General features: G+C 50.7%; 1 protein-coding gene across 1 annotated transcript in view; it reads right to left on the reverse strand.

Moving 5' to 3' along the window:
- The window catches only part of nphs2 (NPHS2 stomatin family member, podocin), a 69542-nt gene that overhangs the window by 15147 nt on the left and 40202 nt on the right, over positions 1-14193 (reverse strand). The window contains exon 8 of the mRNA XM_038793508.1: positions 9878-9933. Coding sequence (XP_038649436.1) covers positions 9878-9933 — 56 coding nt within the window. The remainder of the gene's footprint in view (positions 1-9877; positions 9934-14193) is intronic.

The raw sequence follows: 14193 nt of genomic DNA on the forward strand, positions 1-14193 counted from the left end.
GGTCGTTGGGATTCTCTTTTCTCGCTGGCACCACACCCCCGGCCCGCAAATTTCCTATCGGCGTGCGGTGGCTTCAATGGAAAATCCCATTACGAGCAGAGAATCCCGCCACCATTGAATGGCATGCCACCAAGAAACAGGTGGCTGGGGGACAGGAGAATCCAGTGCCAGATACAGCTCAGATACACACTGCCCTTGTGGAGATCCTAGTGGTTGGCTTCAGCATAACATGTTGAGCTTTCAGGTCACGTTACCTTCATGTGTCTCAATTAAACAACTGTTAATGCAGGTTTTCAACTTAAACAAAAATACTTGTAGGATTTAATTTTTAGAACAGATAATTGAAAATATTGTAGGACTCTATCCAGAGTATTCTTTAAAAGACAAAAATCAACAGAAAATTAATCCAATGCCTCAAAGCAAAAAAATGCCACAAGAAGAAAAGCAGGCTACCTTTCATAGGGCGCGATTTAGTGGAAAAGTTTCTAAGTGTGTGATGCGACCATCAATTCACGCGAGACAGAGAGTTGAAGTGAACAGTGGCTTTAATCGACTAGAACAGTGCCTGCCTGTGATTGCTCTGCTAGTGAGAGCCGCCGACAGGGCTACTGCTCTTTATACCTCCCCTCAAGGAGAGGAGCCAGGGACGGAGCTCACAAGGGCACCAACATGATACATTCCGTGTAGTACAGTACAATGGTCCATAGGTGGAGCCCACATGGGCAACAGCGTGATACAATGTAATACAGTGGTGAATGGTTAGTACAATACGTTTACCACATTCACCCCCTGTTAAAAAATTGAAGTCCGGCGGGGGTGAAGGACTCACAGGTTCAGTCTGTCCGGCGCCCTCATCGTGCGCTGAGAACGCCGGAGCTCTTGTATTGCAGCGGGCCTGGGTGTCGAACTTGTCGGTGCGGGCATGGGTGGTGAACCCGTCGGTGCGGACACAGGCATGGACTCCGGAAGCGTGTCTTCAGGAGCTTCATTCCTGTGGGTCGGCGAAGGAGGGAGGGAGTAGAGGAGGGGGTGTGGAGGCCATGTAGGGGCGGGGGCGTGGGTCGGTGTAGGTTGGGGGGGGTAGGTTTGGGTGGCGGTGGTTGGTGCCAGGTCCCGGAGGGAAACCCTATCCTGTTGGCCATCAGGGTATTCTATGTATGCGTACTGGGGGTTGGTGTGAAGGAGCTGGACCCTCTTGACCAGGGGGTCAGACTTATGGCTCCTTATGTGTTTGCGGAGTAGGACGGGTCCTGGTGTATCCAGCCAGGACAGAAGCAAAACCCCAGAGGTGGATTTCCTAGGGAAAAACAACAGCCGGTCATGAGGGGTCTCGTTCGTGGCTGTGCAAAGGAGGGACCTAATGGAGCGGAGCGCGTCGGGGAGGACCTCCTGCCAGTGGGAAACTGGGAGATTCCTAGGCCGTAGGGCCAGGAGGATGGCCTTCCATACCATCGCGTTCTCCCTCTCCACCTGTCCGTTTCCCCCGGGGTTGTAACTGGTAGTCCTGCTCGAGGCGATGCCCTTACTGAGCAGGTACTGACGCAGCTCGTCGCTCATAAACAAGGAGCCCCGGTCACTGTGAACATAAGTGGGGAAACGGAACAAAGTAAAGATACTGGGTCCGATTCTCCGCTCCCCACGCCAGGTGGGAGAATCGCGGGAGGGCAGGGCGACTCACGACACGCCACCCTGGCACCCCCCGCGATTCTCGCACCCCCCCCCCCTCGGAGAATCGCCGCTCGCCGTTTTTCACGGCGTCCGGCGATTCTCCGGCCCGGATGGGCCGAGCGGCCTGACGTTCCCGACCTGTTCATACCGGCGGCAACCACACCTGGTCGCCGCCTGCGTGGTGGGCAGCATGGGAGATGGCGGGCAAGATGGCAGCCCTTGTGAGTCGCACGTGTTGTGCGGAGTTGAAGGTGGCTGCCCCCACGGACAACACGAGGCAGATGACATGCCCTGAGGGGGCAGAGCTGGCAGGCACGCTGCTACACTGCGGGGTCTGCGGGCCTGTGAGTCCGAGAGTCAGCCCTGTGATTTGGAGGATTTGGACCTGGCCAGGCAAACTTTCGCGAAATGTCCCTTTTTGCCGCAGTCGCTGCAGTCCGCGTTCCGAGCCGGGCAGCGCTGCCTGGGGTGCTGGTGCTGGCCGCAGAAGTAGCAGGGTAATCCCCCGGGTTAGGCGGGCAGCTGTGCGACACAGGCCTGGGATACTCTCTGGTTGGGTGTCCAGGAGGGGGTTGCGTGGTCGGAGGGGAAAGCATTGAGGCTCTGAAACGCTACTTCTAGGGAGGTGGCTAGTTTTACCGTCTCTTCTAGTTCGAGGGCGCCTTTCTCGAGCAGGCGCTGTCTGACGTAGTTGGACCTGACTCCAGCCATGTAGACGTCCCGGAAGGCGAGTTCCATTTGTTGAGAGGTCGTTATGGCCTGGTAGTTGCAGCTTCGCGCGAGGACTTTGAGATCGCGTAGGTATTCCTCCAGCGATTCCCCGGGGCGTTGGCAGTGAGTGGTGAGGAGATGCCGTGCATACACTTTGTTCACAGGCCTCAAGTATAGGCGCTTCAGCATCGCAAGAGCGTCCGCGTATGTCATAGATTATCATAGAATTTACAGTGCAGAAGGAGGCCATTCGGCCCATCGAGTCTGCACCGGCTCTTGGAAAGAGCATCCTACCCAAGGTCAACACCTCCACCCAATCCCCATAACCCAGTAACCCCACCTAACACTAAGGGCAATTTTGGACACTAAGGGCAATTTAGCATGGCCAATCCACCTAACCTGCACATCTTTGGACTATGGATATGTGGAGGATTCCTCGAGTTGTGCAGAGATTCGATGGCTCACCCGGGAATGGGGGAGGCTCAGCTTCTGTTCATTGGTGACGGAGGGCGAGGAGGAGGCGGCGAGGTAGGCCTCGAAACATCGGAGCCAGTGTAAAAAAATCCCTTTGGCTTCCGCGGCCTGTGGGTCGAGTTCCAGTCGGTCAGATTTGAGGGCTGCTTCCATAGCGATGTTGTAGTCGATTAAATTGATGCGACCATCAATTCACGCGAGACACATCAATTCATGCGAGACAGAGAGTTGAAGTGAACAGTGGCTTTAATCGACTAGAACAGTGCCTGCCTGTGACTGCTCTGCTACTGAGAGCCGCCTACAGGGCTATTGCTCTTTATACCTCCCCTCAAGGGGGCGGAGCCCACAAGGGCACCAACATGATACATTCTGTGTAGTACAGTACAATGGCCCATAGGTGGAGCCCACATGGGCAACAGCGTGATACAATGTAATACAGTGGTGAATGGTTAGTACAATACGTTCACCACAGTGTGGTAGCAAGCAGAAGCTGCCACGAGCTTCCCGAAACTCGGCCCAATGAGGCCGTTCCGCTATAACATGTTAATTGATCCACTTAACGAGGCCCCACAGTCTTCTCACTGCAAATAATGATCCCGCCGGCTGATTCGTCGGTACTATGCTCGCCAGCCAACTGCCAACAAGGGCGAGGAGCACTTAAACCGATCCTGCACAGCCAACGCCACTCAGCTCATAGCTATGCCACAGAGACGACCAGGCCCATGATTCAGGAATACTGACCTGGGTACATTACTTGAAGCGGTCGAGGCCAGACGGGATGCCCTATTCCCCTGAGGGTGTCGGACATTCAGCAACTGGGCAGCAGCGCCGCCTGAGAGGAAGTGGCAGTGAGCTTGTGAGCGTGACCAGGAGGGCTGACACCCACTGCTGCAAGAAGGTCAATGACCCAGAGCTGATGCAGCCAAGAGGGTGTGGCCGTGAGATTCAGAGGGGGATGTCAGTGACACTCCAGCAGATCCATAGCCAATTGGAGGAGTCCCAGAGGCGACGGATACAGGAGATGTCGCTGGCAATGCGTGGCACAGAGGCCAACACTGCTAGGGTGGCGCCCACATGGAGAGCCTGGTGCACGACATTGGCAGCATTTGTGAAGTGCCAAGGGGTGGCTCAGTTGGTGATGACCATGGCTGAGCTCCTTGACAGCGTATCTCAGTCACAGGTGGGCATTGCCGAGGCGCTGCGGAGCATGTCCCAGTCTCAGACGGGCATTGTCAAGGCCCTTCGGAGCATGTCCCAGTCTCAGACGGGCATTGTCAAGGCCCTTCGGAGCATGTCCCAGTCTCAGACGGGCATTGTCAAGGCCCTTCGGAGCATGTCCCAGTCTCAGACGGGCATTGTCAAGGCCCTTCGGAGCATGTCCCAGTCTCAGGCGGGCATTGTCAAGGCCCTTCGGAGCATGTCCCAGTCTCAGACGGGCATTGTCAAGGCCCTTCGGAGCATGTCCCAGTCTCAGGCGGGCATTGTCAAGGCACTGCAGAGCTTGTCCCAGTCACTGAAGAGCATTGCCGAGAGTGTTGACATCATGCTGCAGACATTGGCAAGCCGCCAGAGCTGGCAGAGCCAGATGACGCAGGGGTCGGTCCTCGATTCAGCTGCCCCTCCATCCCGAGCTGACCCTTAAGCCTCTATGGGCATCGACCAGGAGAAGGGGACACTGGGTGTCAACCTGGAGCCATCCTATGAAGTGGCGACGGTGGCTACCAGCTTGCCCGGGTTCCACCCCCCTGACAACGCATCTTGCAAACTGCACCCAGTACAGTGCGGCACGGCCGGGCATGTGCTGCCAGCAAGTGTGCCGGGGCCCTCCGGTCCCAGAGCTCCCAGACGACACTAGCCAGGGGCATCTAAGGCCATGAGATGTGGTAAGCAGCAGGCTGCCTCCACCTCTGATGTGCATCCTGGGACACACCTAGACAGAGTGGTAGAACAAGAATGTCGAAGATCACTGAGGAGGTAAGGTGGGGGGTAAGGAGGGGGAATGTGCGTTGGGGCGATTGGATGGGGCGAAGGTCTGAGAGGGGTGGGGAGAGTGGGGCAGGACCATCAGGAGAGTGGGGTGGGGGGAGTGGGGCAAGACCATCGGGGGAGTGGGGCAGTTGGGGCCACCTCTGCTAATGATTAAAATCTGCGGACCTCAACCTATATGACGCCTCTGCATTTTCTTTTCTTTGCGGCCGAGCACCATTCCCGTGCCCCATCTCCTCGGACATGGAGGTCCTGGACTCCCCTTCCCATCCATTGGCACACCCCGTGCAAGTGATGGGTGTGAGCGCACTGTCAGCAGAGACAGGAGTCAGACTATGGTATAGATTGAGGAGCGCCAGAGCTCAGCTCAGAGTGGGTTATCATCACTTTCCTTGTATATTGACCCGCTGACAGTGCCGACACAGGCCCATCATCCTGGAGTGATGTTACACAGACCCTGGGAGGGTGAAAAATGGGGCAGGGGGGAGGAGGGGGGAGGATGGTGAAGGGGGGCCGGGGAAGACAGAGGGATGGGGAGGGGAGCAGGAAGGGCTGAGAGGGGGAATGACGGATGAGGCCATGTCCTATGTGAAGTAGACAAGGATGTGGGCCTGTCCGCTTCGCTTCCACCTGTACTCCATCTTCCAGCAGGTCCTGCGGGTCCTTCCCGAGTTCATCTTCCAGCCCCTCATGATCCAGCACTTTATCATCCTCATCATCCTACTCGGAGGTGACCGCATATTCTTCCCCTCCCCCTCCATACGTCGCCCCGCTGCTGTGCCAGGTTGTGGAGGGGACAGCAGACCACCACAAAGCAAGCGCCACTCTGGGCGGTGTACTGCAGTGCACCACCAGAGTGGTCGAGGCATTGGAAACACATTTTGAGAAGTCCGTGCACCGCTCAATGGCAACCTGGGTGGCTACATGGGCCTCGCTGTAATGGGTCTCTACATCGGCCATTGGCCTTCGTAATGGCATCATTAGCCAGGTCCTAAGCGGGTATCCCTTATTCCCCAAGAGCCAACCGGCCATCCTGAGGTGGTCCACAAAGAGGTTGAGAATATCCGACTGCCCCAGGATGTAGCTGTCGTGCACACTCCCTGGGAAGGGTAAACATGTGCATGATCTTCATGTGGTTGTTGCACACGAGCTGGATGTTTAGAAAGTGGAACCCCTTTCTGTTGATGTAGGGCAATCCCAGAAGGCCCGATGAGTGTAAGATGACATTAGTGCCACCTATTAGCTTCTAGGGCATCCCGTCGATGGTGGAAATCTGCTGCCTGGGCATCTTGTTGGGTCTGGTGCATGTCAAAGATTAAGTAGTTTTCTGCCCAGGCAAACAGGGCATCGATACACTTGTGGGCTACAACTTGTGAGATGCCACACAAGTCATTGCTCGAGCCCTGGAATGATCATGAGCACAGACATTTAGGGCTGTGGTGACCTTGGCAGCCACCGGGAGCGGGTATCCTCCTCCTCCATATGGTAGCTAATCTGCGAGGACATGGTACAGGTGCCACATGGTTTCCTGGGTCCCTCTCTGACCTGATGGGCGGCCAGGTCCTCAGGGTGTGGTGTGCAGCCCTGCACATGGCCGTTGCCGCAACCCTCTGTGTGTGATGCTGCTGCATCTGCCTTCTCGAGCACCTGGCCTGCCAGCAGCACCACTCGGGCAAGTTCCGCGGGTCTCCAAGGTTTCGTTCAGCCCATGGAATACTCATAAGGAATTGGGAGAGGGTGTGAGACTGACAGCCAACAGTGTCTTCCACCCCATCATTCCCCCCCCCCCCCCCCCACCCCACATCCCCTGCCATCCAACACACCCAGCCCTTGCACCCCCAGCCTCAGCGTGGGCCCCTGGTCACCGGAGCAATACCCTATACCCCAGATATCTGCACGTATCGTTACCTGGACTGGGTGCAGGTCCCTTCCCCGGTGCACTCACCCACCATCTGATCACAGAAATATCCCCAGTTCTGGGGCCCAGCACCTGGGTGTTAGGATGTTGGCTGCTGCATCCATGGTGCTGCTTCCTGCATAGTCCAGACACAGTGTCCAAGGCCTTTAGATCATGGGAGGCCGTTAGATAGGGGGCTCCTCCCGTTAATTGGATGGAAATTAGGTTTAAGTGGTGATTATTGGATTCTCGCCACGCTCCTGTGGGATTCTAATTTAGCCAGAGAGGACTTTAACTTTCCAAATATTGACTGGAAACGCAATAGATTGAGTACTTTAGATGGGTCCATTTTTGTGCAGTGTGTGCAGGAGGGTTTCCTGACACAGTATGTAGATAGGCCAACAAGAGGCGAGGCCACATTGGATTTGGTACTGGGTAATGAACCAGGACAGATGCTAGATTTGGAGATGGGTGAGCACTTTGGTGATAGTGACCACAATTCAGTTCCGTTTACTTTAGCGATGGAAAGGGATAGGTATATACCTCTGGGCAAGAGTTATAGCTGGGGGAAAGGCAATTATGATGCGATGAGGCAAGACTAGGATGCATAGGATGGAGAGGGAAACTGCAGGGGATGGGCACAATTGAAATGTGGAGCTCGGTCAAGGAAGAGCTACTGCGTGTCCTTGATAAGTATGTACCAGCCAGGCAGGGAGGAAGTGGTCGAGCGAGGGAACTGTGGTTTACTAAAGTAGTTGAATCACTTGTCAAGAGGAAGAAGGAGGCTTATGTAAGGTTCAGTTAGGGCGCTCGAGAGTTACAAGTTAGCTAGGAAGGATCTAAAGAGAGAGCTAAGAAGAGCCAGGAGGGGACATGAGAAGTCTTTGGCAGATAAGATCAAGGATAACCCTAAAGCTTTCTATAGGTATGCCAGGAATAAAAGAATGACTAGGGTAAGAGTAGGGCCAGTCAAGGACAGTAGTGGGAAGTTGTGAGTGGAGTCCGAGGCGATAGCAGAGGTGCTAAATGAATATTTTTCGTCAGTATTCACGCAGGAAAAAGACAATGTTGTCGAGGAGAATACTGAGATACAGGCTACTAGACTAGAAGGGCTTGAGGTTCATAAGGAGGAGGTGTTACAATTCTGGACAGTGTGAAAATAGATAAATCCCCTGGGCCTGATGGAATTTATCCTAGGATTCTCTGGGAAGCTAGGGAGAAGATTGCCGAGCCTTTGGCAATGATCTTTATGTCGTCATTGTCTACAGGAGTAGTGCCAGAAGACTGGAGGATAGCAAATGTTGTCCCCTTGTTCAAGAAGGGGAATAGAGACGACCCCAGTAAATGTAGGCCAATGAGCCTTACTTCTGTTGTGGGCAAAGTCTTGGAAAGGTTTATAAGAGATAGGATTCATAATCATCTAGAAAGAAATAATTTGATTAGGGATAGTCAACACGGTTTTGTGAAGGGTAGGTCGTGCCTCACAAACCTTATTGAGTTCTTTGAGAAGGTGACCAAACAGGTGGACGAGGGTAAAGCAGTTGATGTGGTGTATATGGATTTCAGTAAAGCGTTTGATAAGGTTCCCCACGGTCGGCTATTGCAGAAAATACTGAGGCATGGGATTCATGGTGATTTAGCAGTTTGGATCATAAATTGGCTAGCTGGAAGAAGACAGAGGGTGGTGGTTGATAGGAAATGTTCAGCCTGGAGTTCAGTTACTAGTGGCGTACCACAAGGATCTGTTTTGGGGCCACTGCTGTTTGTCATTTTTATAAATGACCTGGAGGAGGGCGTAGAAGGATAGGTGAGTAAATTTGCAGATGACACTAAAGTCGGTGGAATTGTGGACAGTGTGGAAGGATATTGCAGGTTACAGAGGAGCATAGATAAGCTGCAGAGCTGGGCTGAGAGGTGGCAAATGGAGATTAATGCAGAAAAGTGTGAGGTGATTCATTTTGGAAGGAATAACAGGAAGACAGAGTACTGGGCTAATGGTAAGATTCTTCGTAATGTGGATGAGCAGAGATCTCGGTGTCCACGTACATAGATCCCTGAAAGTTGCCACCTAGGTTGATAGGGTTGTTAAGAAGGCGTACGGTGTGTTAGCTTTTATTGGTAGAGGGATTGAGTTTCGGAGCCATGCGGTCATGTTGCAGCTGTACAGAACTCTGGTGCGGCCGCATTTGGAGTATTGCGTGCAGTTCTGGTCGCCGTATTATAGGAAGGATGTGGAAGCATTGGAAAGGGTGCAGAGGAGATTTACCGGGGGGGGGGGTTGTTGGGTTATGGGTATAGGGTGGATACGTGGGTTTGAGTAGGGTGATCATGGCTCGGCACAACATTGAGGGCCGAAGGGCCTGTTCTGTGCTGTACTGTTCTATGTTCTATGACTTGAGGCTATTTTCGTTAGAGAGATGAAGGTTAAGAGGTCACTTAATTGAGGCATGCAAGATGATCAGAGGATTAGATAGGGTGGACAGTGAGAGCCTTTTCCCTTGGATGGTGATGGCTAGCACGAGGGGACATAGCTTTAAATTGAGGGGAGATAGATATAGGACAGATGTCAGAGGTAGGTTCTTTACTCAGAGAGTAGTAAGGGTGTGGAATGCCTTGCCTGCAACAGTAATGGACTCGCCAACATTAAGGGCATTTAAATGGTATTTGAATAAACGTATGGATGATAAGGGAATAATGTAGATGGGCTTTAGAGTGGTTTCACAGGTCGGCGCAACATCGAGGGCAGAAGGGCCTGTACTGCGCTATAATGTTCTATGTCCTATTTTCTACCGGTTAGATCGCAAATAGATATGTGCCCGGCCCGGTTCTTGTTTTTGGCCTCTCCACGATTTAACTGCCTCTTTGCGCTCTCGTCTAAGCGTGATGCGGCCATAAAATCGTGGCCTTTCATTGTCTAAGGACATAAAATGTCACTGCCAGCCAATTAATTACTTTTACTATAATTATTCCATACTCAATTGCAGCACCCCCTCAGCTTAGGTTATGTGATCAAATCCTGGAATGGTCTTGACAGCACAACCTTCCAACTCATAGAGCTGTTCCTGAGTGAAGACTGGCAGCAATTAACCATATTATATCAGTTTGTTCATTTCCAAGGTTAATTTCCTTCTGTAAACATACATTTCAGCAAGTTCCACCTTGATTCCCCAGTTGCAAGTTGCTGCATCCAAAGCTGCCTGCAAAACAAAATGGAGCCATGAGTAGATTTGAATTTATAATGTATAAAATTATCACTTCATCATATAAGTGTCGGGCTAGCTGAATGACAAGATCCAGGTATAATCTATTTTTCCACCATTGCATGTCAAATTTAGAATTCTGATGGGGAGTGAATTTAGACTCTGTTAATTTTCATTGCTGAAAGGCTGAAAATGTGATGAGCTAAGTATTCAATAGCCATGAAAATGGGCAGAGGGATCGCATTGTCCGTGGCACCATTTTTAGCAAAACCATTAATGAGCCCCCATCTGCCTGCTCGGTTAGCTAAAGAGATTCCTTGTCACTTTGCAAAAGGAAAGCTGGGAGTTGTCCTTGCTAACATACAGTATCTGCTGTTTGGAGAAAATTGTTGAATGGGAATTGACGACTGAATTTGGGCATGGAATAACTATAGCAAAAAGTAATTTAGTGACAAACCTGTGCCTGTTCAATGTAATGCAGGCACATGTACTGCGTGCTACTTATAATGACAGTGGAATATATATAAGTATATCGTTTACTGTATATTAAATATACTGTTGAGTAGCCGTGTATCTCAGCGCGGGGGGGCTCAAGTTTGTATGAGACTGGCATCACTTAAAGCTACCTGTATTGCTGAAAGTATGGGTGCACCTCTGAAAGATGAGGTGCATTTTGACTTAGGCAGATGTTGGAAGTGATTGTGGAAGGGTTTATGAGCGGGAGGAGGAGGGGAATTTGTGCAAAAGGCCAGAAAGCGTGACTTAAAGTTCTTTGTTTCAACACTGGAGGCAATGGTGCAGGGAGAGAGGTCTTTAATCTTGAGTGGGTCAACCAGCCTTTCTAAAAGCAGTAGAAGTAGATAACCATGGAATCAGATTCAGCAGTCTAGGCTGAGGACCTGGATACAGCATTGTCTAAGGAATCTCTTTCAAATCATTGTCTGATCCTGGCTTCCTTTTAATGCCTGTCCTGCTGGCTGCTTTTAAAACTATAGACTTTTGGTTTTGAACTGACCCCCCCCCCCCCCCCCCCCCCGCCCTTCCCCTCACCCCTTCACAACACTGAAACCTGCTATTTGAACTGGCTCGGGGACATCCCTTGATTCAGTGTGCTCTGTGGCGGAACTTGTGATGTCATTTTGGTGGACTTGGCTAGTAGCCAATCCCCCTCTTCTGCAATTCTGGGACGTTTTCTGTTTTTGGGATTGTTAGAACCTTTCAGAACATTCAACTTTTGCTTTCAGTTTGTTCTAAGAAGGCTCTGAGCAGGAGCCTGTTAAATATCTTTCCCAGAAAGGCTGGAAATTCTTCACTCTCTGATATCTCGGCTGGAGTGGGCAGGTCTGGCCATTCTACCTGTCCTATTAAGATTTAACTCCTGATTTAAATGCTGCAAGCATTCTTTCCAGCCAGGCTTGTCCAAGGTAAACCTCTGTCAGAGAGGCTGGGAAGAAAAGCCCAGGCTGATACCTCCCCTGAGAATCGAAGAAGGGTCCTGACGTCCAGGCTCTTTGCCCCCTTTTTATACCACAGCTGGACTCCCTACACAAAGAGCAGAGAAGCATTCCAGAGGCAGAAGGATGGAAAACCCCTCCTTTAAACTCTCAGGTGGAGAATTCTAGTACTATCTCAGTGAGACTGAGAGTCAATCTGGTGGAGGCCTGAACAAGTCAAGTTGACTCTTCAAAGGAATTCTTGCAGCCAGCGAGGTCTAATTAAGGGCAGAAGCTAAAAGATCCAAACCCACCGATGATTTTAAGATCACTGACTGCAAAGAAGACCACCTCAGCAGCAAAGATTCATCTCAGTCCTTTTAATCCCTTTTATTTGTAAACCCATCATTGCCGCCCAATGTGTGTCTGTCTTATATGTGTCTAGGTAGAGGGTGGGATGGAGTTTGGGAATAGATAAATTAGTGGACTATTGATCTATTATTTCCATTACATGTTTATATCTACTCTTATTATAAATAAACATTTTTAAAAATGTTTTTCTTACAAACTGGCGCCTGTAAATCATTGGAGTAGTCAAGGATCAAAGATCTCAGGAAAACATACAAATTATTGGTTAATTCACCTATGTTGGGATTCCGGGGTCTGTAGGACTTGAATTGACTGCATACTCGCCCGGGATGTCGTAACAGTCGCAAAAGGTTCAGTGATTTTAGACAAGTGGCAAGGTTCAGTGAATGCATATTCACATGCGATAACCTTATAAATGGGGAAATATGTGCCTCTTGCTTTCCCCCATCCCTTACCCCAACCCTACCCTTGTGTCCTTTTCCTTTCAAATACTCAGGAGCTGCAACCTGGTCAACACATGCCATTGTTCCGTCAACTGTGTGCATGTTATTGTGAAAGCTGTGAATAAAGCATGTTGGGCTTGAAGAATAGTTCCAGTGAGAAATGGTGAGCGCCATATGGATTTGGCACAACATGTGATCAGCAAATCGAAAGACTACATAATAGGTTGTAAGTAGCCTGTGCCTGGTCAGCTCCATGAATTCTTCAAATGCCAAAACTCACTGGGCCTGATATATGGATTGACATGGTAGATAATTAATGTTAGTTCTTTACAATTGAGAAGAAAATTGGAACAAATCAACAATTAGATTAGCGTGTTCATGCTTTATGAAGGAATATTATAATTGTGTCTGGTGATTTAATCTACAACTGTCATGGACAGTGAGCTGAGTTTTTAGACTTTGGAGGTTAAGAGACAGTATCAACTGGAGCATGAATTGCCAAAATGGCATTGCTGGGGCCAGATCTAATATGCCAAATAATACTTTATTGTCACAAGTAGGCTTACAATCGCATTGCAAAGAAGTTACCGTGAAAATCCCGAAGTCACCACATTCTGGCGCCTGCTCGGGTACACTGAGGGAGAATTCAGAATGTCCAAATTACCTAACAGCACGTCTTTCGGGACTTGTGGGAGGAAACCGGAGCACCCGGAGCAAACCCACGCAGACACTGGGAGAATGTGCAGACTCCGCACAGACAGTGACTCAAGCCGGGAATCAAACCTGGGACCCTGGCATTGTGAAGCAACAGTGCTAACCATTGTGCTACTGTACCACCCAGGCCTGCCAGAAAGCCTGCCGTCACTGTTAAAGAGCAATGGAGAAGTCAAGCTCCAATCTGGCACAGAGTTTAGCTTGAAGCTTGGAACCTTTCCTCCCTAGTGTGGAAGTGTTAGCAATCTCCAGGAGGGTGTTTGCAGACCAGACGATTAGTGCCTAATGGTCAATGTCTCAGCTCCCAGTACAGGATAAGCAGAAGCTGCTCAATGTATCTGTGCTGGAAAGGAAGCTCAGACTGAGGTCACAAAATATCAGCTTGTTACAGTGCCTCACACTGTTGCCATCATGGCTGTAGATTACAATATTCAGGATCTCGCAACAGTCTGGCAACTAGCACTCCAGATAATTATTCATATTGAGGCATCACCCTGTGGAGGATCAACCTGCAGTTCTTTCTCAGGATGACAGCATTCATGTTATCACCACTGCCACTCTACCACTGCCACTCTACCACTGCCACTCTACCACTGCCACTCTACCACTGCCACTCTACCACTGTCACTCTACCACTGCCACTCTACCACTGCCCCTGCTGTAGCCTGTCAGTCAGTCAGTCTAGATGGTTGCTGCCCATATTGAGGTGGTATAGTCTGGAGTCCGGCCTTCTAGATGCAGAGCTGTGTCCTACAAGGCCACCTGTAGCCACCTCAGAGAAAGATGCAGCCACTGGGTGGTAAAGTTTAAGAGCACTAGGCCAGACAAAGACACTCACAACCCAGGCACTAATGGCATACAAAAGGGTGATTAGTTGAGCTTCGTGAGGAATATTAGATGGTTTGTTGAATAAAGTTGATATGGAATGGATGTTTTGTAGTGGTTTTTATTTCAGCATTGTGATCAAAAGGGTATTGTAATGGTAGAGGGATAATAATGATTTGGGATCGTGGGTGGGATTCTCCATTTTAGAAACTATCGCGTTCGGTAATTGGCCGGAGAATCTATTTTTACGCTGAAATTGGGGGCGTTGCCGATTTTCCGATGCTCCGCCCCCTTAAAAATGCCACACTCGAGGTGTATACCGCTCGCCGTTGGGCCAATCTCAGGTCACCACCCGAGGTCTTCCATCGATGCTCCGCCCCCGATGGCCCGACTTTCTGACGGCATCGGTCGCATGTCCTCCCAATATTATAAAAGTGTCCAGTGCCGCCGCCACAGACGGGGGGTGGGGGGCG

This window comes from Scyliorhinus canicula, chromosome 4 (genome assembly GCF_902713615.1).
Source record: "Scyliorhinus canicula chromosome 4, sScyCan1.1, whole genome shotgun sequence".
NCBI lineage: Eukaryota > Metazoa > Chordata > Chondrichthyes > Carcharhiniformes > Scyliorhinidae > Scyliorhinus > Scyliorhinus canicula.